Source organism: Emiliania huxleyi, assembly GCF_000372725.1.
Source record: "Emiliania huxleyi CCMP1516 unplaced genomic scaffold EMIHUscaffold_1, whole genome shotgun sequence".
Lineage (NCBI taxonomy): Eukaryota > Haptophyta > Isochrysidales > Noelaerhabdaceae > Emiliania > Emiliania huxleyi.
Window position 1 is genome coordinate 807,252 of NW_005202428.1, and position 20,989 is coordinate 828,240.

Here is a 20,989-nt window from a genome sequence, read left to right on the forward strand (position 1 = left end):
CGAAAAAGAATTTGAAAAAAAATCCGGCCGCAAGTGCTCCAAGTGCTCCTGGCCCTGGATGTGAGGCTACCAACTGCACTCCAAGTGCTCCAAGTGTGCAACTGCCGCCTGCGCTTCCTCTCCCATGCAAACAGCCCCCGACCCTCTACCATAGACGCCCAATCGGCCGTGCACGGCATCCGCGCATCACCCCCGCGCTCTCCGAGAAGACACTGCCCGACGTCTCACACATTCCGCAGAGAATCACAGCGCCATCATGACCAGCAATACACAGAGCAGCCCCCCTAGAGACAGACCATGAGACAGACCCACGACCGGCCGGCGCGTCAGATCGCGCCCGAGAGCAGGTAGTTGGCCGCGTGCTCTTGGTTGCGGCCGCACTCGACGAACGCCTGCACGGCGCGGGGCCGCTCAAAGCCCATCGCGACCAGCGCGCCGACCTGCGCCTCCTCCTCCTCACTCAGCGGTGGCGGCCGGGGCGGGGGAGGCGCAAAGGCGCCGCCGCCCGGCACGGGCCCGCCAAGCATGCCTCCGAGACCACCTGCGATCGGCAGCTGCGACCGGCGTACAGCTGCGACCACTGCCGCGTCTCGCGTCGCGTCTCGCAGCTGCCTCCGGCGCTGCTGCTCCTGCGGGCGCGGCACGAAGCGGCGTGAGCACCGCCGCAGCTGTACGCCGCCTGCCCCCCCCCCCCTTTCCCGCGCCGCCGCCTCGGCGTGGGCCAGCTGCGGGAAGTGTCTAGGAAGCGTCGAGGAAGTGTCTAGGAAGCGTCGTGCGCCTCGGCGTCGGCCAGCTGCGCCTCGAGCTGCTCGACGAGCTGGCGCACTTCGCGGGCGGGCGGCGTGTCCTGCAGCGCGTCGAAGAGGCGCTCCTTGTGTCTAGGAAGTGTCTAGGAAGTGTCCTGCAGCGCGTCGAATAGGGGCTCGTTGTGTCTACGACGAGTAGGAAGTGTCTAGGAAGTGTCTAGGAAGTGTCCTGCAGCGCGTCGAATAGGGGCTCGTTGTGTCTACGACGAGTAGGAAGTGTCTAGGAAGTGTCTAGGAAGTGTCTAGGAAGTGTCCTGCAGCGCGTCGAAGAGGCGCTCCTTGTGCAGCTTGAGGAAGAAGCTGGTCGAGGCGAGCCTGTGCCGGCGCCGTACCCGCGGCCTGAGTGCGGTGCTGAGTGCCGGAGGGACCACCGGAGGGGAGGGGCCACGCGCCGGTTCGAGATCAGCCGCGCCACGAGCGTGTTGTGCGCGCCAGACGGGCTCTGGCCCGCCGCCTGCAGCTCGGCGCGCATCAGCCGGCAGAGCACGGGCTTGGCCTGGTCGACCACGACGTTCTCCTGGGAGAGGAGGAGCATGCACGCCTCCGGAGGGAGCGGCATCTGCGGCGCGGCGGTTCGGCGCGTCAGCTCGCGCTGTTGGTGCAGCTACGGCCTCAGCTACTCGCGCTGCTGTTGCTGCTGCTGCTGAAGCCGGCCGCTGCACTACTGAAGCCGGCCGCTGCACTACTCTGCAGAGCTGCTAGCGCGCCGCTCCCTCGCCGCGCCTGCTGCTGCAGCGGGGCCGCCTCGGCAGCCGCATTCTCGGGCAGCAATCGGTGGCCTGGCGCCATCGATCGGAGCATCGCCTCGTACTGCTCATCGCGCGCCTCCTCGCCCTCCACCTTGCGCAGGATGGCGCGCCTCGAGCGGAGCGCCTTTGTCACCTGCCCCGGCGGGAGAGGGCGGCGGGGTGAGGTCACGGGCTGCCCCGGCGGGAGAGGGCGGCGGGGTGAGGTCACGGGCTGCCCCGGCGGGAGAGGGCGGCGGGAGAGGGCGGCGGGGTGATGGGCGCGCAAGTGCGAAGCGGCTGTTTTGGCGCGAACCTCGCTCGAGAAGTCGGTGCGGCAAAGGACGCACTTGCGGCCCATCCGGTCCTCGATGTGGCGCCTGCAGGACGGCTCCAAGAAGGCTCAGACAGGGCTCCACGCGCCTCCCGTCCCGGCCCCTCGGCGTGGCGGGCCGTTGCGCCGTCTCGCCAGCGCCAACCATCAGGACCACGGGCATCCAGCAGGCGAGGTGGACGGTGTGGCCGCACCTGAGCGTGACGGCCTCCGCCGCCGCATCGCCGCCGAGCTCGCCTGCAAGAGAGGGTTCCGAGAGGGTTCCGAGGAGGGGTTGGCTCTGTGAGCCGCAGTCGCCGCAGAGCGCTCGCCGAGGCAGACTGGGCAGTCGGGCGCCCGGTCTGGTGGCGTAGGGACCGTGCGCGCCGTCTCGGTCTCCGGCTCGTCAGAGGTGGCCATGGCGGCCTCTTTTTCCGGCGGGAGAGGGTCGGCGGTGCTCGAGAGGTTGGCGAGCGTGGCCAAAGCGCCATCATCGCTTGTGTCCATCTTGTCAGCCTCCGTGGCCGTCGCAACCTTCGGAAGCGGTTCGGTGCTATTCAGCAAGGTTGCGAACTCCTCCTTGTGCATGCCGATCAGCTCACCGATCGCGGGCGTCTCCGCGCAGAGGGAGGTGAGTCCCGACACGAGCGTCCCAGAGTCGCGCCGCGCAGCATCGACCACCGCAACGAGTTGCGGGATTGAGAGGAACTTGGCGCGGATGTCGTCGGGCATCAGTCGGCAGCGCGGCGAGGCACGGGAGACCAGACCCGGGGAGGCCCGGGGAGAGCGGGCGACACAGATGAGGTACGGACGAGCGGTCCGCAAGTCAGGCACCCGCAACTGCCAGCAATTGACCCACCCGCCCCCCTCCACCCTCTAGGTGTATTGTTGGCAAATCACAGAGCTCACACAGAATCACAGCGGGAGGAAAGCGGCGAGTCGCAATTCCTGGGGTCCTTGTGGCGGGCCACCCTGTCCAGAGAGGCATGGATGCCAATCTGGGGTCTCGCCATGATGCGTGTCGAGCAGCGGCCGCGGCGGCGGGGCGGCGGGTGGGGCGGCGCGAGCGTCGGGGCGACGGCTGGCGGTGGCGGCGGATCTGCGCTGTCCATCGCGTGCCAGAACGACCACCTCGAGTGCGCCCGGCTGCTTCTCGAGGCCAGCGCGGCGGTCAACCAAGCCAACCAATGAGAATGGCGCCACGCTGCTTTTCATGGCATGCTACCAGGGGCGCCTCGAGTGCGCCCGGCTGCTGCGCGACGCTGGCGCTGACATCAACCAAGCGATGAACGGCGGCGCCACGCCGCTGTTCATTGCGTGCCAGAAGGGCCACGTCGATACCGTCCGGCTGGTTCTCGAGGCCAGCGCAGCGGTCAATCAGGCCAGCAACATCGGCGCCACGCCGCTCTCTATCGCGTGCGAGAAGGGCCACGTCGACATCGCCCGGCTGCTCCAGCAGGCTGGCGCGGCCGTCAACCAAGCAAACCACCCCGCCTTTCTCTCCCGGCTACTCCTCGAACCCGCCGCTTCGGTCAGCCAAGCCAGCGCCAGAGGCACCACGCCGCTGTATATTGCGTGCCAGAATGGCCACGTCGAGTGCGCCCTGCTGCTTCTCGAGGCCGACGATTCGGTCAACCAAGCCAACAACCTTGGCTCCACGCCGCTGTCCGTGGCGTGCCACCAGGGCCACCTCGAGGTCGCCAAGCTCCTCTCGTCCTACGGCGCCTCCCGCGCCGCTACGCACTTCGGCACGCCCGAGGAGTTCGCGAACCTTTGCGGCCACGCCGATCTCGCCGCTTGGCTGGTCGCCAGCCGCGGCTGGACGCCGCGCTCCAGCACCTCGAGGCGTGCCCCGAGACTAGCGGCTGAAGAAGCGTGAGCGCGTTGTCCTCACGCCCATTGCCCCTCTTCCCGCAGGCGCTCACCGTCGACCGGGCGCGGGCGCTGCTGCGCGGCGGCGCAGACTCTTCAGCCGGCGAGCCGTCGGCCCTCGATAGCGGGCGCGCGTCCTCTGCTCGTGGGGCGAGTCGGTTCCATCGTCGCGATCCACTCTCTCGTTTCGCGGCCGTCGATGAACGGCAAGGTCGGCGTCGTCGTCTCCGCGATCGCTTCGACGGCCCGCTTCGGCGTGCGCGTGGCGGGCGAGGCCAAGGCACTCGCACTGAGGCGCGCACTGCAATGGTCTCTCCCCGACTCGCCGGATCCTCTCTTTGACACACCCAAGCCTCTGCCCTCCCTCAGGCCGGCCAACCTGCAGCCAGCGGCCGAGGCGGTGGAGGTGGGCAGGCTCGTCCTCAAGGCGGAGGGGTGGTCGCCGCAGTCGCACGAGCTCTTCCCGGAGGCGGCTCGCAAGTGTGCGGTCGAGGTGATGCGGCTGGGCTACCTGATCGCTTGGGACGAGGAGCGCTTCGACGGCGAGGGGGCGGCGCCGGGGCTGGTGGACCTCTGGCGCAGCTTTGTGCTGCCAAGGGTGGTGGCGCGGGCCGCCGCCGACGCACCGCGTTCCCCATGATACAACAGCGTGTCTTGGTTCCGACTGGAGTCTCGAGTTTGAGAGCTGTTGATACCGTTGTTGTCTATGTGTGCAGTCCAGCTAGGTGCAGCCGTCTACGTCCTTGCATAGTGAGTACTGAAGACTAGCTCGCTATGTAGGGTATGTCCGACAGCACGAATTTGTGATGGGACACCATCGGGACCCAACAGTGCGATACTTGTGGCTATCGATCGCACTGTTGACGTACCGGCGGCTAAGGCCGAGTAGCCGGTGTTCACAGAATTCTGTGACCTCGCGAGAGAGTTTTTCTAGAAACGTAAAACACTCGGTGTCGAAACACCTCTCCGCCGCGCTCGACTATAGTCTGGCCCTAAACCCGAAATAACAAAAACGTTAGTTCATGCGCGACTTGCTCGCCTTTGTCTCGCTCCTGACCACAGTGGCCGCCCAGCCAAGGTCGCCGCGTGACCCATGGTCGCCGCGTGACCCATGGTCGCCGCGTGACCCATGGTCGCCGCGTGACCCATCCCCTGCTGCGCCTCGGAAGCGTGCCCGGATCAACTCGCACGTGGGCTCCCGAACTCGTGTTCCAGCACCTGGGACCCTGGACGTCTCAACCTTTGGAGCAAAAGCGGACAACATCACTGACAACACGGGTCCCTTCCAGGCAGCTCTGGACGCGTGCAGCGACGCTCACGGTGGAGAAGTATTCGCTGGCACCGGTAACTTCCGGTTCAAGGGTTCCATTTCGATCCCTCCGGGCTGCACCCTCTCAGGAACCTACGTTGTTGTGCCCTCGCACGATCTCCGCAAGCAGAGGCAGATCACAGATGGCACTGTGCTCATCCCGACAGGTGGACGAGATCTTCGCGGAGGGTGTGATGTCGATTGCACGGCGTCGTTCGTCACCGTAGGGCCCAACGCCATGCTTCGCGGCCTCGTGATCTACCACGAGGAGCAAGAGAGGGCTGCGGCTCCCGTTCCTTATCCATGGGCGGTCTTCCTCGGGGACCCCTACAAGAAGCACGGAGGCAGCGCCGACAACGCTGCTGTCGCCGACATCGAGCTTCTTGGTGCATGGAACGGCGTGGCTGCCGTCGGCTCACACCGCCACTACATTGCGCGGGTCCAAGGGCAGCCGCTGAACATTGGAGTTTTTGTGGATGAAACCTATGACATCGGTCGCATCGAGGACGTCCACTTCAACCCTTGGTACAGCGACGCTCACCCCTTTGTGTGGCATCAGACCACTCATGGCCGAGCGTTCGTGATGGGCCGATCTGACTGGGAGTACGTCTTCAACACCTTCGCATTCGGCTATGCCATCGGCTACCACTTCATCGAGCGGGCGACGGGCTCGATGAATGGCAACTTCCTGGGCATCGGCCAGGACCTCGCCACCAACGCCTCGATTCAAGTGGACCAGTCTCAGCCGTTTGGCATCCTGATCACCAACGGCGAATTCACCGCTTTCTGTGACGGGAAGGGCTTCAGCCCGCCATCGTGCAAAGATCCAGCCCAGCTGGTGGTCAGCGCCCAGAACAATGGAGCGGTCAAGCTGGTCAATTCGGCGTTCTGGGGCCCAACGGCTCAGATTGCGAAAGTCGACGGCAAGGGCACTGTGACCTTCTCTCAATGCCACTTTGATTCCTGGGACAACTACATACACAACGGGACGCGAGTTCATAGTGGCACGGCCGCGATTCAGCAGTTTGGCGGCACGCTCATTGTGACCCAGTCAGAGTTCACGATGGGCGCCAATCAGGACAAGCCCCACGCGCCTGGTCACTTTTGGGTGGGGCCCCGAGCCAAAAAGACGATCATCAGCGAGAATATCATCACAGGCACCCTCGCTGTGGTTAATGAAGGCAAGGGGAAGACCATCATCGCGAACAACGCCGATGACAGTCCCTGAGCAAGATCGCCACCTCTCATCGTTCATGCGATGCCACCCGCGTCGTCGGTGCAGCTCTACAGTATGACCCGCAATGTATGTTGTATCGCCGTGTACGTTCTCGGGTCGTCCATGTGCGTGTGCAGGGTGCATGTTGAAACCTGTACGGAGCCGTGTGCGTGTGCCTGAGTACAGGACCATCGTTACTGAGTTGGTTCGTGTGCGGTGTCTCGCTAGCGCATGCCGTGCGGTGCGCGCTAGCGGAGGTGTACGTACGTACTTTTAGCTTACTGGGAGAAAAGAGTTGAGAAAAGAGACAGGGGGTTGTGTTCTCTAGGCCCCTAAGGGCCCTACGCGCGGCGTGAGGTGTATGATGAATTGGTTCGGACAAAACAACACATTACACCGCTTGCTTACCGCGCGGGCGCCGCGCCGTGAAAGAGAGCGTGGCCGTCGGCTCGCAGCTTTGGGATCTCCCCCCACACCAGACATGGGTGGCACCAAGGTGCACCGCATAATGTGTGGGGCTCGTCACCACTCTCGGCCGGCGCACCTATCCATGGGCATGGCGCCCATATGCCATAATCGTTTGCCATTTCGTTTTCGTCCGGCGCGGACAGGCCGGACGACTCCGCTCGTCTCCGGTTCGTCGAGACGACCTCTCGACGTCGTCGGCGTCGACATCTCATGACGACATCATCGCACGCGACGATGTACCGTGCAATTAATCTCAAGTATAACCAGTTTCGTCTGACGGTTCCTTCGAGATGATACAAACAAGGCGAAACCTGTGTGAATTAGTGTATTAGATCGAGGTACGAGGAGCCCCTCTTTGTCACGATGCGTGACCGCTCCCCGCCGCAGTGCCCGCGCCGCGCGGCGGCGAGAGAGAGGCTCGAGACCGCTCGAGCCCCTCCGTGGTGTACAGGTTGCGCTGGCGGAGGACGTCTGTGCGGGTGACGAGTCCGACCAGTGTGCCGTCGTCGGCCACGACCGGCAGCCTTCCGGCGCTCTGCTCGATCAGGATCGCCTTCCGGGGAAGACCGCGAGAGTGGGGGGGCGGGGGGCGGGGGGACGAGTGAGGAGTGGGGCGGGGTAGGGTGCTGGAACGGCGAGGAGTGAGGGGGCAAGAAGGTCGCGGGGGCGAGACGGGTCAGGGATGTGAGTGGGGACAATGGTCGCTTTTGTAGACGCCGCTCGAGGAGAGACCACCCCTCGGCGACACCTCGACAGCATCGGGGCGGCATCGGGGCGGCCTCTCACCTCGAGCTCGTCGAGAGGCGTCTGCGTCGGCACGGTGAGCGTGTGTCGCCGCACCCAGCTCTTGACGCGCTGGCCGCCCTTTGAGGCTTGCGCCGCCTTCATCACGTCGCGGTACCTGCGGCGCAGCGGGAGACACTTCCTAGACACTTCCTAGACATTGCGCCGCCTTCATCACGTCGCGGTACCTGCGGCGCAGCAGGAGAGCGCGCCGGCTCGAGCCTTGCGAGCAGAGGGCGGGGGCGCCGGGGACACGACACGACAAGGGTGGTGGTGGGGTGGGTGGGTGGGTGTGGGTGGGTGGTGGGGTGGTGGTGGGGTGGGTGGGGCGGGGGGGGGGGGTTGCCCTCCCCGCATCTATGCGTGGCCCGCCCCCGTCCCAGCGGCGCATCAGTGCGTTGAGGTCGACGGGCTTCCCGCGGGCTGACGCGCGGCCCATGAGCGAGAGGTAGACCTGGAGAGGTGAGATATTGGTGAGATATTGGTGAGATATGGGGAGATGAGCGAGAGGTAGACCTGGAGAGGTGGACAGCTGGTCAGTGTGGGAGGACAGCTGTCCAGGGAAGGGCGAGCTCGTGAGGGCGGGGAAGGCGGGCGGCGGGCGCCTGCTGCTTCGCGTTCTCGTGCGTCGCCGCCAGCAGCACCACGTCAAGACCCATCAGCTGCAGCAACTCCTCGGCCACCGCCGCCATCCCCGCCAGGAACTCCTTGCCAGAGTCGAGGAGCACGCGGCCCACCTGCAGCCGGGACGACCCCGTGCGACCTCCGACTGCGATCTCGTGCGATCTCGTGCAGTCTCGTGCGATCTCGAGCGATCTCGAGCGATCTCGAGCGATCTCGAGCGATCTCGAGCGATCTCGAGCGATCTCGAGCGATCTCGGTGCGATCTCGAGCGATCTCGGTGCGATCTCGGTGTGATCTCGAGCGATCTCGAGCGATCTGGAGCGATCTCGAGCGATCTCGGTGCGATCTCGAGCGATCTCGGTGCGATCTCGGTGCGATCTCGAGTGCATCAGTCCGCGGCCGACCTGCAGCCCCTCGTGCACAGACCGCTCCGTCTGCGCGAGCGCCGTCGAGAGCACGTCTCGCTGCGCCGCCGAGAGCCGCGCGTGCCCGAACTCGGCGATCGCATGCTGCGACGCGCCCGCCTAGCCGCGCAGCAGCTACGGCTCGAGGCGGGCTGCAAAGTGGTGCTGTGGGGAGGCGAGCGGCCAGGGGGGCTGGGCGCCTCCATCAGCCACACCAGCGCGTGCCCGTCGCGCGCCGTCGTGTCCGGGTACGACAGCGCGCCCGTGTCAGCGCGGATACCGAGCGCGAAGAGCGTCGCCTGGAAGGGTCTCGGAAGTGTCTCGGAAGTGTCTCGGGTCTCGGAGACCCCCGCGAGCACCAATCGGGCGTCGCCTCCGCCTCCGACAGCGGCAGCGGCGCGCCCTCCTGCCCCTGCCCACCCTCGCCACAGCCCGCGCCCTCGCCGCCCGCCGCGCCTCCCACCCCGCCGCCCGCCGCCCCGCCGACGGCGTCAAAGAGCGCGCGCAACTTCTCGACCAGCACGGTGGTGGCGGAGCCGACGGGCTCGATGACGAGCTCGTCGTGCTGGATGTTCGGCGTGTTGTCCACGTGGTGGTCGTACACCGCCACGTAGCTCGCGCAGTCGAGCCTGCGGCGCGGCGCGGACTGAGCGGCAGGCGGAGGCCGAGGTGGGGGAGAGGGAAGGGCTGCGGCGGCGGGCTGGCGGGCGTACCAGCGCGCCGCCGGCCCGAGGCGCTCGCGGGTCTGCGTGTCGACCACTCCCACCGCCCGCAGGTCGGACGGGTTGATGGTCGAGAAGCCGCGCACGGGCAGGAGGTGCTTGTGGTACGCGAGGAAGCGAGCCACGAGCGGGTTGACGCCGCGGGGCATCACGACGTGCGTGGGCACCTCGGGCCGCTGGTAGGACCACAGCCGGGCGAGAGCCACGGCAGCGGCCAGCGAGTCAAAGTCCGTGTTGGTGTGCGTGAGCACGACATTGCACGGCTCGGCGTGGTCGCCGCTTGGCTCGGCCGCGCTCTTGGCGAGCGCGCGAGCAGCGGAGGAGCGAGAAGCGCGCGAGGCGCGGCGCGTCTGGGGAGCACCTGTAGGAGCGCTCGGCAGCCAGCTCGGGCCGACCGCCCAGAATGCGAAGAGCATGGGCGAGGGGCTCTCTCCAGAGAGCCTGGCCTCGAAAAAGAAAAACGTGGTCACGAAGTGGCCGGGACAGGGGGAACAATAGAGCCAAGTACAACAAAACACGATTAAAAGAAACGCGGCATGCCGCCAAGCCGCCAAACGCGACCTGGCCTTCCTCTGGCCTTCCTCTCTTCCTCTCTCGCACCAACGCGACGGCTCGCCTTCCTCTTCGCGCCGTGGCCACCCGCGACTGTTTCCCACACGGCGCTGCAGATATGGGCGACGCCCCAGCCAGCCTGTCGTCCTTGCCGCGGGACGTCCTCCTGAGCGTGGCCGGCGCGGTCGATCCCGATGGCCTGCGGCTCCGCGTCTGCGGCGCCGACCTTGCAGCAGCCGGGTCGGCCTTGCGCAGCCGCGTCGAGCCACTCGAGCGGCTTGCTGCGCTCCGTGCTTGCTGCCGTGCACTGGCGCGACTGCTGCCTGCGCCTGACGTGCGGCTGGACCCGCGGCCTGTTGCGGTGACAGGCTTCGGTGGAGGTTGGCGCTGGCCGGAGACCCTCGCCCTCGGTGACGAGGAGGCGCTGACATTCTGTTACGAGGCGCAGTTTGCCGCAGCCGTGGACGGCGACGGAAGCCCAGAGTTTCGCGGAGCGATCACCAGCAGCTCGCGCGGGCTCAGGTGGTCGATCGGACCTGACAGGCCCCTCTGCTTCCACTGTTTTCTTTTGCCCGACGCTGGGTTGGAAGGCCGACGTCCGGCCGCGGTCCAGACACCTCTGGCCAGCTTATCCGCCGGCGAGTGGTATTCCGTGTGCGTGCAGCTCTCCACGCGCGCGGTCGAGATCAGCGTCGATGGCAAGCTGCACGCGATCGCCCGCGCAGAGACTGGGCAGAGGTTCTTTCTGGACTGGCCAACGCATGCTCACCTGATGCTCGAGGCGCCAGCGCGGCGGCCGTTTGTGGCGCGGAACCTGTTTACGGCACGCGTGCCGCTCAGCGCACGGATGGCGCGTGCGAGCCGCGGCAGCCTGGCGCCGTGGTGATGAGCTGTAACCACTCTGTGAAAAAAAACCCTTGACACCAAACTTTTCTGCACTCCAAGTACTCCAAGTACTTTTGAGGGGCAGAACGCCGGGTTTGTCTTGTATGTGCGTGTGGTGTGTCGGTGTGTCACAGTGTGTCAGTCACATCGAAATATCTTAGCACTTAGGTAGGTAGTCACTTTCTTAGAGATTTTAGAGATTGAGACATGAGAGGAGTGAGACACATGAAAAGAGATTTCCCGGGGGGGCAGAGGATCTCAGTCTCTAGTCCGCCGCCCTTGTGCCTTGCGGAGATCTCCCAAACCTTCGTCGAGACTTCAGCCACGAAATCTCACGAGTTCTTCCCTTCGCTCGCGGTGTGAGTTTCTAGAGGAAGCGCGTTGAGATCTCAAATGGCCAAGATTCCTTTTCACCCTTTATCGCTTTGGGTCGGCCCGGAGGGCGGGGGCGCAGGTAGAGGTAGGGCTGGCCTGGGGGGCCTCAGGTAAAGGTAAACCTGTCTCAGACCGCCGGAGGTAGAGGTGACAGGTCGTGTCGCCATGGGTCGCTTGAGCCGTTGAGCGAGCCACGGGAGGTAGGCGAGGAAGCCTATAGCGACCGCATGAGTCCATAAGATCGCGCTGTCGGGAGAGTTATCACGAAACCAAAACAAGATACGGAACACGAATCTCCAAAACCCCCAAAAGGAATGAAATCCCTTATGGATATAATCGCCTAATAATCTCCGGGCGGAGCCGAGATGGCGGTATTATAATATAGCGGACTATAATGCCCGGGAACAGCCCCTCCTGGCCCGAGTGCGGGCGCGAGGGACAAAGAATAAAGACGGGCAATCAGATGTAGCCGAAGGTGCCGAGGCAAGCGGTGTAAGCTGCGGCGGCTTTGTTCGGGTCGGTCTCGGAGGCAGCAGCTGCAGCAGCAGCGGCGTAGGCGAGTTTGAGCTCGCCGGTCGGTGGAGGGCGTAACGGAGGGGCGACCTGTTTTGTCGGAGGGAGGCGTGACGAATTTGAGGGCCTCATCGCGCTCTTTGACAATGGTCTCGAGAGATGAAACGGTGAGTTCGGCGCGGCGGTGGTTGCCCTTAGCATTGATGCAAAATGCAGTCAAATGGTCAGCACCGCATATAGGTGGCACTCAGTCTTTGGTTTGAAGCACTTGATTTTGGTGTGCCCCTTTTTGCCACATCGAGTGCAAGGGCCTTTGTCGTGGCCACCATCACCCTTGACATCTTTGTCACCGCCGTTGGTTGTGGATGGGACAAAGCTGTTGTAGGCGTTTGGAACAGGGCGACGGTTGGCCGCTAAGAAACACGACGAGCTGATTGACACGGCGCTGTACAAGCTCGTCGGCGGGGCGCGGGTCGGCGCCGCCGGCAAGCGATGGGAGCGGGCGCGCAGGCAGGCGCGCCTGCCCGTCAAGATGGGCGGCATGGGCTTCACCAGCGCCGTGGACATTCGCGAGCCGGCGTGGATTGGCACGTGGGCGCTCGTCGCTGGGCTCATGCGCCAGCTGCATGCTCCTTTCCGCGACCTTGACGTGAGCAAGGCGCCGGGCTCCGATTTCGACGAGCTGCGGGCGGCGCATGACAGGCTCAAGAAGGAGCACGGCGAGATCACGGCGACGTGGAAGGAGTGGGACGACAAGACGAAGGCGGAGTACTTTGACCTGGTTGGCGGTACGACAGGCAGGCCCCCGGACGTCGAGGTGGAGCCGTGGGACGAGCCCGACGAGGGCGAGAAGCTGCGCGCCTCCGCGCGGCCAGGACTCGAACCTGCGCGGGCGGAGCCCAGTGGGTTTCGAATCCAGCATGTTTGGTGGACTTGCTTTAGGTGGGCTAGGCATAGAGCCCAGCCAGCCGTTTTAATCTCTCTCTTTGAGAGAGAGAGAGATTTTTAGCAATACCAAACAACTCTAACACTCACACGTCATTTGGGGCCCCCTAGAGCCCTGTTCACGCGCGCGCGAGACGTGCAGACAGGGTTGCCAGGTGAGAGCGAATGGCGCGGTTCACGCCTCGCACAACACTCAACAGAGAGAGACTAGAGAGAGATGCGCTCTGCATGGTGGGACATAAAAGAAAGCGAGTACTTGGGCGAGTAGGCCGTGCGGTCGACGCTGCCGCGCGCGACTTTGCGCGCGAGGCGGCGCAGCTTGAGAACGGCGGTGGGCGAGAAGCCGCCGCCGAACGTCTCGTGGAGCAGCAGGTTGAAGTTGTCGCGCTTGACAAAGATCGCGTCGTGGTAGAAACCGCGATGCGCCCTGACGTTTTCTCTTTGATGAACTCAAAACAGAAAAACAACGCGCCTGCAGGACTCGAGAGAGATTTTAGAAAACCAACAAGAAATCACGACTCTCATTCTTTCCAGGACTCGAACCTACGCGTAATTTTCACATCAGATTCCTTCAGGTCTCGCCCAATCTCTCTCGCGTAATTTTCACATCAGATTCCTTCAGGTCTCGCCCAATCTCTCTCTCGGGGCAAAAAAACTCGTTGTCGACAGGACTCGAACCTGCGCGGGCGGAGCCCAGTGGGTTTCGAATCCACCTCCTTAACCACTCGGACACAACAACCGAGGCATTTACATTGCCAGATTCGAACTCGCAACCCCGCAATTTGCAGAGTCGCTGCTCTCCGCGGCTACGTCCTCGGCGACAGGCCATATGACCTGCAGGCGAACACAACACTGGACGCGTCATCATTAGGAGGGGGATGCTGTTGCGCCAATGCCTTCGACACACACGTATGTCCGCACGGCGGTGCTCGATGGCAAGCTGTACGCGGCGGGCGGCCGTGAGGCCGACGGCGCAACTTCCAACCTGGTGGAGCGGTACGACCTGGCGTCTTGGGAGGAGGTGGCGCCGATGGTGACACCACACGAGGCTCACGCCGTGCGGTGCTCGATGGCAAGCTTTATGCTGTTGGCGGGTACAACGACGACGACCAATTCCTCAGCTCAGTCGAGCGGTGCGACCCGGCGGTGGGTGCGTGGGAGGCGGTGGCGCCGATGGCGGAGGCGCGGGAGGCTCACGCCGTGGCGGCGCTCGACGGCAAGCTGTACGCTGTGGGAGGCCGCAGCGACGACGAAGGCATTCTCAGCTCGGTCGAGCGGTACGACCCTGCGGTGGGTGCGTGGGAGGCGGTGGCGCCGATGGCGGCGGCGCGGTATGATCACGCCGTGGCGGCGCTCGACGGCAAGCTGTACGCTGTGGGAGGGTACAACGACGACAGCGGCATCTTCAGCTCAGTCGAGCGGTACGACCCTGCGGTGGGTGCGTGGGAGGCGATGGCGCCGATGGCGGAGGCACGGTATGATCACGAGGTGGCGGCGATCGACGGCAAGCTGTACGCTGGGGGCGGCTACAACAACGCCGACCTCAGCTCGGTGGAGCGGTACGACCCGGCGTTGGATGCGTGGGAGGCGGTGGCGCCGATGGCGAAGGCGCGTGAGGCTCACGCTGTGGCGGTGCTCGACGGCAAGCTGTACGCCGTGGGAGGCTACGACGACGGCGGCAATCGCATCAGCTCAGTCGAGCGGTACGACCCGTCAGTGGGCGCGTGGGAGGCGGTGGCTCCGTTGGCGGCGGCGCGGACGAAGGCTTTCGATTGTCTTGATGTAGTCGCCGTTGTAAGCGTGCTAGTAGCCCCACGGCGTGGAGTGTGCTGAAGTCCTCGCCTGAGTGTGCTGCGCGTTCGTGCCCCCGCCGCTTTTTATTTTCAAAAAAGAGAAAACTGACTTCGCGCGAGCAAGGACTCCACGTGCATCGGCCATCCCACCGCCGACGCCGACCTTCGTCCTAGGCTTACCTTCGCAACGCTCCTAGACTCAACGTCGCAACGCATACCCAGCATGCAGTACGAGCCCTTCGCAACCACAACGAAGCACACGCTGCTCGGCGACGATTCCTCCCATGGCAACCTCTACGCCAAGCGCTCGACGTGCCATCGCATCTCGCCTCTGAGCGTCGCCTTGGCCATCGGCAGCGCGATCGCTGCTGGCACGCTCGCTTACGCCGTGCTGCCCATTGTCTCATCCTCCGTGCTGATGGCCAGCCCGACGGTCGGTGAGGAGCAGGACATGCGTGCCAAGCGCGTGCGCCTCCCGCCAGACGATCTGCTCTCTGCAGACTCGACTCCGCAAATGTGCCCACCGCGTGGACCGTGGCCTCAGCCTCCTGGCTGCCCCGGCAGCGACAAGGATTCAGTCTTCCTCTCGCCCGAGGCGGCTATGGCTGCGGCCGCCGCCGCGGCGAAAGCGGCGCAAGAGGGCAAGAGCCCGAAGGAGGTGCAACAGGCGGCCACGGAGGCGGCCGAGGAAGCGGCGGGCAGGAAGAGCCTGCTGCTCTCCGCTGCAGAAGTCAAGCTCGACGCCGCCCGCAGCCAGATTGGTGGCGGAGGATTGCCGCCGCAGCGCTTCGTCGTTGACGGCGTCACCCCATCCTCGCACCAGATGCTTCGGGGTGACTGCTACGTCTTCGCCGGGAGCGGGATCCTTGAGGACAGCTACCGGCGCTACGGCGTCGAACGCGGGTGGTTTGACGGCTCCAAGTACATGCGTCTCAGCCGCCAGGCGCTTGGCATCGCGTACATGGAGGCGTGCAAGCAAGATCCGATCAGCTACTGCCCGAGCGACGAGATCAAGGCCGGAAACACGGTTCAGATTTCGTGGGGCAACACGACCGAGGGCCGCGACGGTGGCGACGAGAAGCTGTTTGCCGTCCTGAGCGACCTCGCGGTGCTGCCCGAGAAGGTGTGCCCGTACCAGTCGGTTCCCAGCTCCGAGACCGACTGGCGGTGCGATGGCCTCGCCGACGCGCGCAAGCGCAACCCGCTGCGGTTCAAGGTCAAGTCGTGGAAGGTAAGCAACGCCGCACCTCAGGAGCTATCGGCAGCGCCCCTCCTCCCCATCCCCACAGCACCCGGCTGCCTGCGCCCCCGCAGACGCACTTTGCCCGGGACGACATCAAGCGCACGCTCGTCGAGGACGGCAGGCCCCTCTCGCTCGGCCTCGGCGAGGTGAAGGCCTTCTACTACGCGCCGTGCGACGCCGGCCGCGGGTGTGACGAGAAGACGGCGGACTGCGCGCCGTGCCCTCTCGAGCGCGTCTACCGGGGCGTCTCTTGCTGCGTCGCCATCGATCGGCCATGCGTCAACATGAGGGGTGAGTCGATCGGCACCGCAGCCTCACGCAGCACCCGCCTGCTACTGACGTGACGCTCTGTGCGTGTGTTTTGTGTAGGGGAGTGGTTCCACCAGCCGCACGAGCCACTCGTGCAGGCCGGCGGGCACGCCATCAACATCGTCGGCTTCAACGACCATTTCCGCACCAACGCCGGCTATGAGGGCGGGTGGATCGTGCGCAACACGTGGGAAGACGGCGTGGGCGTGTCGCACGGGATGCGTGCCCGCGGCTCGCACTCGGCAGCCTACTTCATGCAGGACGTCGGCGAGCTGGAGGAGGCGCAGGCGTGCCCCAACCCCCACTCGCCTCGCTCGTGGATGCCATGCAAGGATGCGGACGAGTGCCTCTCTCCGATGACCGCCATGAGCGCCGAGAGCACGCGCAAGGTGCTACGCCTCGAGTGCGTCGACAACGGCGCCGCCTTGCCGGAGGGCGCCTGTGAGTCCGGCGACAACTACTACCTGCAAAACATCTCCGGGTTTGGCGCGTCCGGCCTCTACACTGCGTGCTTCCTGCGCGTGCCATCGTCGGCCGCCGCCACATCGCGGTGCTACCCGCCGGTGCCGCTGGACGATCTGCCGATGATCTTTGGACCCGCCGATGAAGAGTTGGAGCGAGTGGGCGTCAACGACCCGGAGCTGTGCGGCTTCAACTTTATCCCCTTCAACACGTACGAGGCTCTCCAGTCCCGCTTTGGAGACGTCATCGCCACGTCATACGACATCGAGTGGACCGAAAGTTCATACGCCGCGCGCCGAGCCCCTGGCTACGACTACTCTCTCGTGCAGGCGTCGACGAAGCCCCTCCAGGCGGTGCCCAAGTACGCGCCGTCGCGCTATCGCGCAAACGGGCTGTGAGCTCGCTGAGCGGGCTGGCGCTCACCGCCGGCGAGCCGGTACGTCAGGCTCAGGGGACAGGGCGCCGGAGGGAGCGTCTCGCCCCTCTCCGTGCCGCTCTGCCTCTACGCCATCGGCCTCTCGCGGTGTCTTGTTGATCATGAATGGCTAGCACCCCAAGGCCAAGCCTTTGGCGTTGGGCCCATACGTTCTTCCCGCTTAGTACATTGTACATGTAGCGGCTTGAGTGACGCATGTGAGGCGTCCTCTGACTCCTGTGAGGACCTGAGAGTCCCACCGGCAGGATAGGTACTGTGGGCTGGGTTTTATAGGCATTGTGGGGTTGGCACTCCCATCGACCCTCATGACCTCCTGCGGTCTCTGAGATGGACACCAGTGGGTGTGGGACCTGGCTGGGACCACAGCCAGGATACACTCGAAGGCTGGGTAAGCAGTGTAGAGCGTAGAGGTCGATATACTCGACGCGTACCACATGGTAAATGGTATCATGGTCTGTGTCGCTGTCGGCACGCTGTCGACAGGACGTCGAGCGAGTAGACAAGTGTTACCATTAGCATTGTAGATCCCTGGGCGAGGGTGGTGGAGGGGGACAAAGTCGACGATCATTACACACGGCATGCACGAGACAGGGATTACTGAGAGCCACACAACAACACGCAGAAACGAGAAAGGCGCGGAGAGAGGACAGCGGACAAGAGGAGCAGGTACGAACAGGGCACGGGGTAAGGAGACATGAGTTCACTGTTAGTCCACTGGGACGGTCCTGAGCGCTCCAGCCACCCCGGGGGGCAGGGGTGGGTGAGTCACGGCTCTGTCAGGGGTGTGCCACGGGCAGGGGTCCACGCATAAATAGTCCAGCACTCTCGCAGGAAGATGCAAGCACGCAGCCACTGCACCGACCGTTCACATGCCCGCGGCCTGCTCGCACTCGACGTCGTCGGCCGTCGAGTAGGCCGTCGCGCCGTCAATGTCATCGTCCGACCACGGCGACGAGGCCGCCGAGCCCGCCTGCTCGCGCAGCTCGGAGAGCCTCTGCCGGGTGGCGAGCATCATGCTGTTGACGCCGTGCTCGCCCGACGGCACCGCCGCCTCCCGCTCGTCGTCGTCGTCCTCCTCCTCCTCCTCGGCCGTCGCCTCCTCCTCCCCCTCCTCCTCCTCCTCCGTCGCCGCCTCGGCCGCCTCCATCGGAGCGCCCGACTCGTCGCCGTCGGCTGGCAGCGCCACGCGAGGCCCCAGCTCGAGCGGCTCCGGCGTGGCGGTCGCGCCGGGCGTCGGTCGGAAGGCCGGCGACGCCTCCGAGCTGAGGAAGCCCTCGGTGCTCGGGTTCTCCGCCTCGACGGCGGCCGCGACGCTCTCGGCGACCGGGTTGCTGCACACGCGGCAGAGGCAAGCCTGCTTCTTGACGCCGGGCCCGCCGTACTTGGGCTTGTCCCTGCAATTCTTGCACTCGCCGCAGTCGCCGCGCGTGCACCCGCTGCACTCGCCGCACCGCGCGAGCCGCGCCTTTTTGCCGCCGGCCGCGCCGCGCTCGTCGGCAGACACGCCATTGTTGTCTGCGTCCTGCAGCCGCATGCAGCCCTCGACGGCGCTCCAAAAGGCGTGCCACTCGTGCGGCGGGATGAGACCCGTCTTGGCCTGCACGACCGTCTCGAGCACCTTTGGCATCATGAGCGACGGCGCGGTCGGAGTGGCGGCGGCGGCGGCGGTGGTCGCAGCGGCCGCGAGCGGTCTGCAGGCGGCGGCCGCGCTGGCGCTCGCGACGCTGGCGTTGAGGCACTTGCGCTCCAGGCAGGACTGCTTCCGGATGCCTGCGCGGCGGGGTCGGGCGGCGTCGGGGCGCGAGGCTGCGGCAGGGAGGGCGTGCCAGAGCTCGCAGGGAGGACGCGTTCAGGCGCTCAGGCGGTGGGGTTGAGGGCAGCGAGTGGAGGTGGTGGCGAGGGCGGGGCGGAGGGAGGCAGCGGTGGCGGTGGCGGTGGGGGCGGTGGGAAAGAGGGTAGCGGAGGCGATGGCGGCGGGGGCGGACCAGACGGCGGTGGAGTGGGCGGGGGTGGAGTCGGTGGGGGGGAGGCGATGGCGGACGGGAGGAGGGCAGTGATGCGAGGGAGCGGGGGCGGCGGAGGGGAGGAGGCAGTGGGGGCGGGGGCTGCGGCGGCGGAGGGGAGGAGGGGAGGAGGGGCGGGGGCGGGGGCGGGTGGAGGGGAGGAGGAGAGGAGAGTGAGGGCGGGGCGATGGAGGAGGGCAGTGCAGGTGGTTGTGGTGGTAGGGCAGAGGGCGGAGGTTGTGCGGCGGCGGCGGTGACGCTGTGCATGGCGGCGCGCGCGGGAGAAGGGGCAGCGCGGACCGAGGCCGCCGAACTTAGGCTTGTCGGTGCAGTTGAGGCACCGACCACAGTCCTCGCGGCAGCAGGCTGCGCAGCGTCCGCAGGAGACGGTGCGCTTCCGCTTCTTCTGCGCCGTCTGCCACCACACCGTGCCCGCCGGCCCTGCGGGGTAGATTCCGAGCCCGGCGGCCGCCGCGTCCGCGACGAAGGGGCCCGGCAGCGCGCCGAGCGGGCTGCGGGCGTACATGATGACCGTCTCACGAGACCCGACCGCGATCGTCTAGTCTCGTCCAAGTTCTGTCTTCAGGCGCTGTATCGGGGAGGTGACGAGATACTCCTGCCCGGCAACCTCCAGGTCATGTCAGGATTTTCCGCGATTGTTGTAGAGATCCCTGCCCACAGCGTTCACATTACGAGCCTTGCGATCCCATTACTAAGATGTTAGGGCGGCTAATTCGCAGCGATCTTACCTAAGGATGGATGGATGGCTGAGCTAGCTACAGTGCAGCCACATCCTCCAGTCTAATGGCTGCAATACAACACACACAGCCGTCCTTGGTAGATAGACATGGCTGGAGACGCATTACCGCAGCCATACCGCCCGCCTCGAGGTGAGCCCTCTTGGCTGAGCTGGCTACATCGCAGCCAGCCATCTTGGGAAAGATGGCTGGGGGACAGCCATTCTGCCATTTCAGCCATCTACTATGGGATGGCGTTTTCTGAGCAGAGCCGAGATCCTTCGTCAAGAAGCGACAGGGTCCCCTCAAGCTTTTTTTCTCGTTTTACGAGCCCTGCGATCACCATTTAGTAAGATGTGGCGCCGTGGCTAATTCGCACCTATTCGCAGACGTGCGGCGCCGTCCATCCGGCCAGCCGCCGTCCGGCACACACAAAAACACACAATACGTCTGTATAGCCTATACTGGCCTCTTGGAGAAGCTACGATCGGAACAGATCATGCGAGAGAGAGACGAGCATGGAGACACGAGTTTTGGGGGATACTCTCTTTTTGTGTGCTCTCGGATCTGTTCGCGGTTCTCGTCACAAAAATATGTCAAGGGACAAGAGCTCTGACTGCCGTCAAACGTCTTTCTTTCTGGAGACGAACAAAATAAGCGAAATAACTCAACAGCGTATGGCGACTGGCTCACCGTCTCGGCATCCCCGCAAGGATCGACGCATTGAGAGCGGCCGCCTTCCTCTCGAGCGATGTCCTGACTTGCCAACAATATACCTACAACCAAGAAACCCTTCGGGTCGCTCCTCATCGCAAACCCTGTCATGTCAGCGGAGTCCTCCTCCGGGATGTACGTACCTAGTATGTTCCGATTCATCTGTCTGTCCGAGCGAGACTGCTGACTGACTGAGTATATGGCGCTGACTTTTCTTTTGTTTGTTCTCGGTGTGAGTTGTCGAGTACTCGCACGAAAGCGGCGTTTTTCATATCGTAGAAGTACCTAAAAGAGCTTGGCAGTGTGAATGGCCCACCGAATAAGAAAAACGAAACCCGGCGGATTTCGATCCCTTTCTGGTGTGAGGGGTGCAAGGCTGGCAAGCGAGGCAACTGCAGAGACGACCTCCATTTCGCCGGGCCTGTCAGGAGTGAATTTGGAGATGGCAGAGGCAGGCATTGTCATGGAGACCTCGTACGAGGACAGCAAGCGGTACCGGAAGAGTGGCACCCGGATCTCGGGTCGGTCGCTAGACGAGTGCGAGGACGTCGGCACCATCGCTGAAGAGAGGAAGATGCCCTGGTGGGGCACGACACTGATAATCATGGGGGATGTCATGGGTACTGGTGTCTTGGCCATGCCTGCAGCCGCCGCCAAGCTTGGGTGGGTCGTGTCAATGATCACCCTGCCGTTCTTTGCTTTCTGCTCAACATACTCGGGAAGTGAGCATGCCTGGCAACGTCGTGCGCCCCGCCACCGCTGCCACCACTAAACGTGTCC

General features: G+C 64.7%; 6 protein-coding genes across 6 annotated transcripts; 3 read left to right on the plus strand and 3 right to left on the minus strand.

Moving 5' to 3' along the window:
- Positions 1-14: 14 nt before the first annotated feature.
- Positions 15-2,659, minus strand: EMIHUDRAFT_431733 (hypothetical protein). Its single transcript, XM_005793998.1, has 8 exons — positions 2,177-2,659; positions 1,985-2,102; positions 1,848-1,911; positions 1,530-1,688; positions 1,199-1,365; positions 1,061-1,121; positions 779-847; positions 15-629 (listed from the first exon to the last, which is right to left on the minus strand). Exons 1-8 carry the CDS (start codon positions 2,574-2,576, stop codon positions 327-329), a joined length of 1,341 nt encoding a protein of 446 aa, XP_005794055.1. The 5' UTR covers positions 2,577-2,659; the 3' UTR covers positions 15-326.
- Positions 2,660-3,915: 1,256 nt separating this feature from the next.
- EMIHUDRAFT_194021 (hypothetical protein) lies at positions 3,916-4,356 on the plus strand (the record flags this gene model as incomplete). Its single annotated transcript, XM_005793999.1, has 1 exon — positions 3,916-4,356. One exon carries the CDS (start codon positions 3,916-3,918, stop codon positions 4,354-4,356), a length of 441 nt encoding a protein of 146 aa, XP_005794056.1.
- Positions 4,357-5,263: 907 nt separating this feature from the next.
- EMIHUDRAFT_94871 (hypothetical protein) lies at positions 5,264-6,253 on the plus strand (the record flags this gene model as incomplete). Its single annotated transcript, XM_005794000.1, has 1 exon — positions 5,264-6,253. The coding sequence occupies one exon, from the start codon at positions 5,264-5,266 to the stop codon at positions 6,251-6,253; it is 990 nt and encodes a 329-aa protein (XP_005794057.1).
- An 814-nt stretch (positions 6,254-7,067) lies between these two features.
- EMIHUDRAFT_194023 (hypothetical protein) lies at positions 7,068-9,658 on the minus strand (the record flags this gene model as incomplete). Its single annotated transcript, XM_005794001.1, has 6 exons — positions 7,068-7,262; positions 7,496-7,610; positions 8,543-8,640; positions 8,736-8,819; positions 9,038-9,149; positions 9,234-9,658. 6 exons carry the CDS (start codon positions 9,656-9,658, stop codon positions 7,068-7,070), a joined length of 1,029 nt encoding a protein of 342 aa, XP_005794058.1.
- Positions 9,659-12,099: 2,441 nt separating this feature from the next.
- EMIHUDRAFT_94873 (hypothetical protein) lies at positions 12,100-16,717 on the plus strand (the record flags this gene model as incomplete). Its single annotated transcript, XM_005794002.1, has 5 exons — positions 12,100-12,384; positions 13,088-13,134; positions 14,480-15,536; positions 15,620-15,839; positions 15,918-16,717. 5 exons carry the CDS (start codon positions 12,100-12,102, stop codon positions 16,715-16,717), a joined length of 2,409 nt encoding a protein of 802 aa, XP_005794059.1.
- Positions 16,718-17,252: 535 nt separating this feature from the next.
- EMIHUDRAFT_431735 (hypothetical protein) lies at positions 17,253-18,431 on the minus strand. The gene has a single exon (XM_005794003.1). The coding sequence runs from the start codon at positions 18,383-18,385 to the stop codon at positions 17,621-17,623; it is 765 nt and encodes a 254-aa protein (XP_005794060.1). The 5' UTR covers positions 18,386-18,431; the 3' UTR covers positions 17,253-17,620.
- Positions 18,432-20,989: the final 2,558 nt, after the last annotated feature.

Coding starts and splice junctions, on each gene's coding strand:
- EMIHUDRAFT_431733 (XM_005793998.1), bottom strand. CDS start 2,576: ATGCCCGACGACATCCGCGCCAAGTTCCTCTCAATCCCGCAACTCGTT. Junction 1,366..1,529: donor CGGCCCCGCTGCAGCAGCAG/GCGCGGCGAGGG, acceptor GCCGCGCCGCAG/ATGCCGCTCCCTCCGGAGGC. Junction 1,122..1,198: donor GCGCGGCTGATCTCGAACCG/GCGCGTGGCCCC, acceptor GCGCCGGCACAG/GCTCGCCTCGACCAGCTTCT.
- EMIHUDRAFT_431735 (XM_005794003.1), bottom strand. CDS start 18,385: ATGATGCCAAAGGTGCTCGAGACGGTCGTGCAGGCCAAGACGGGTCTC.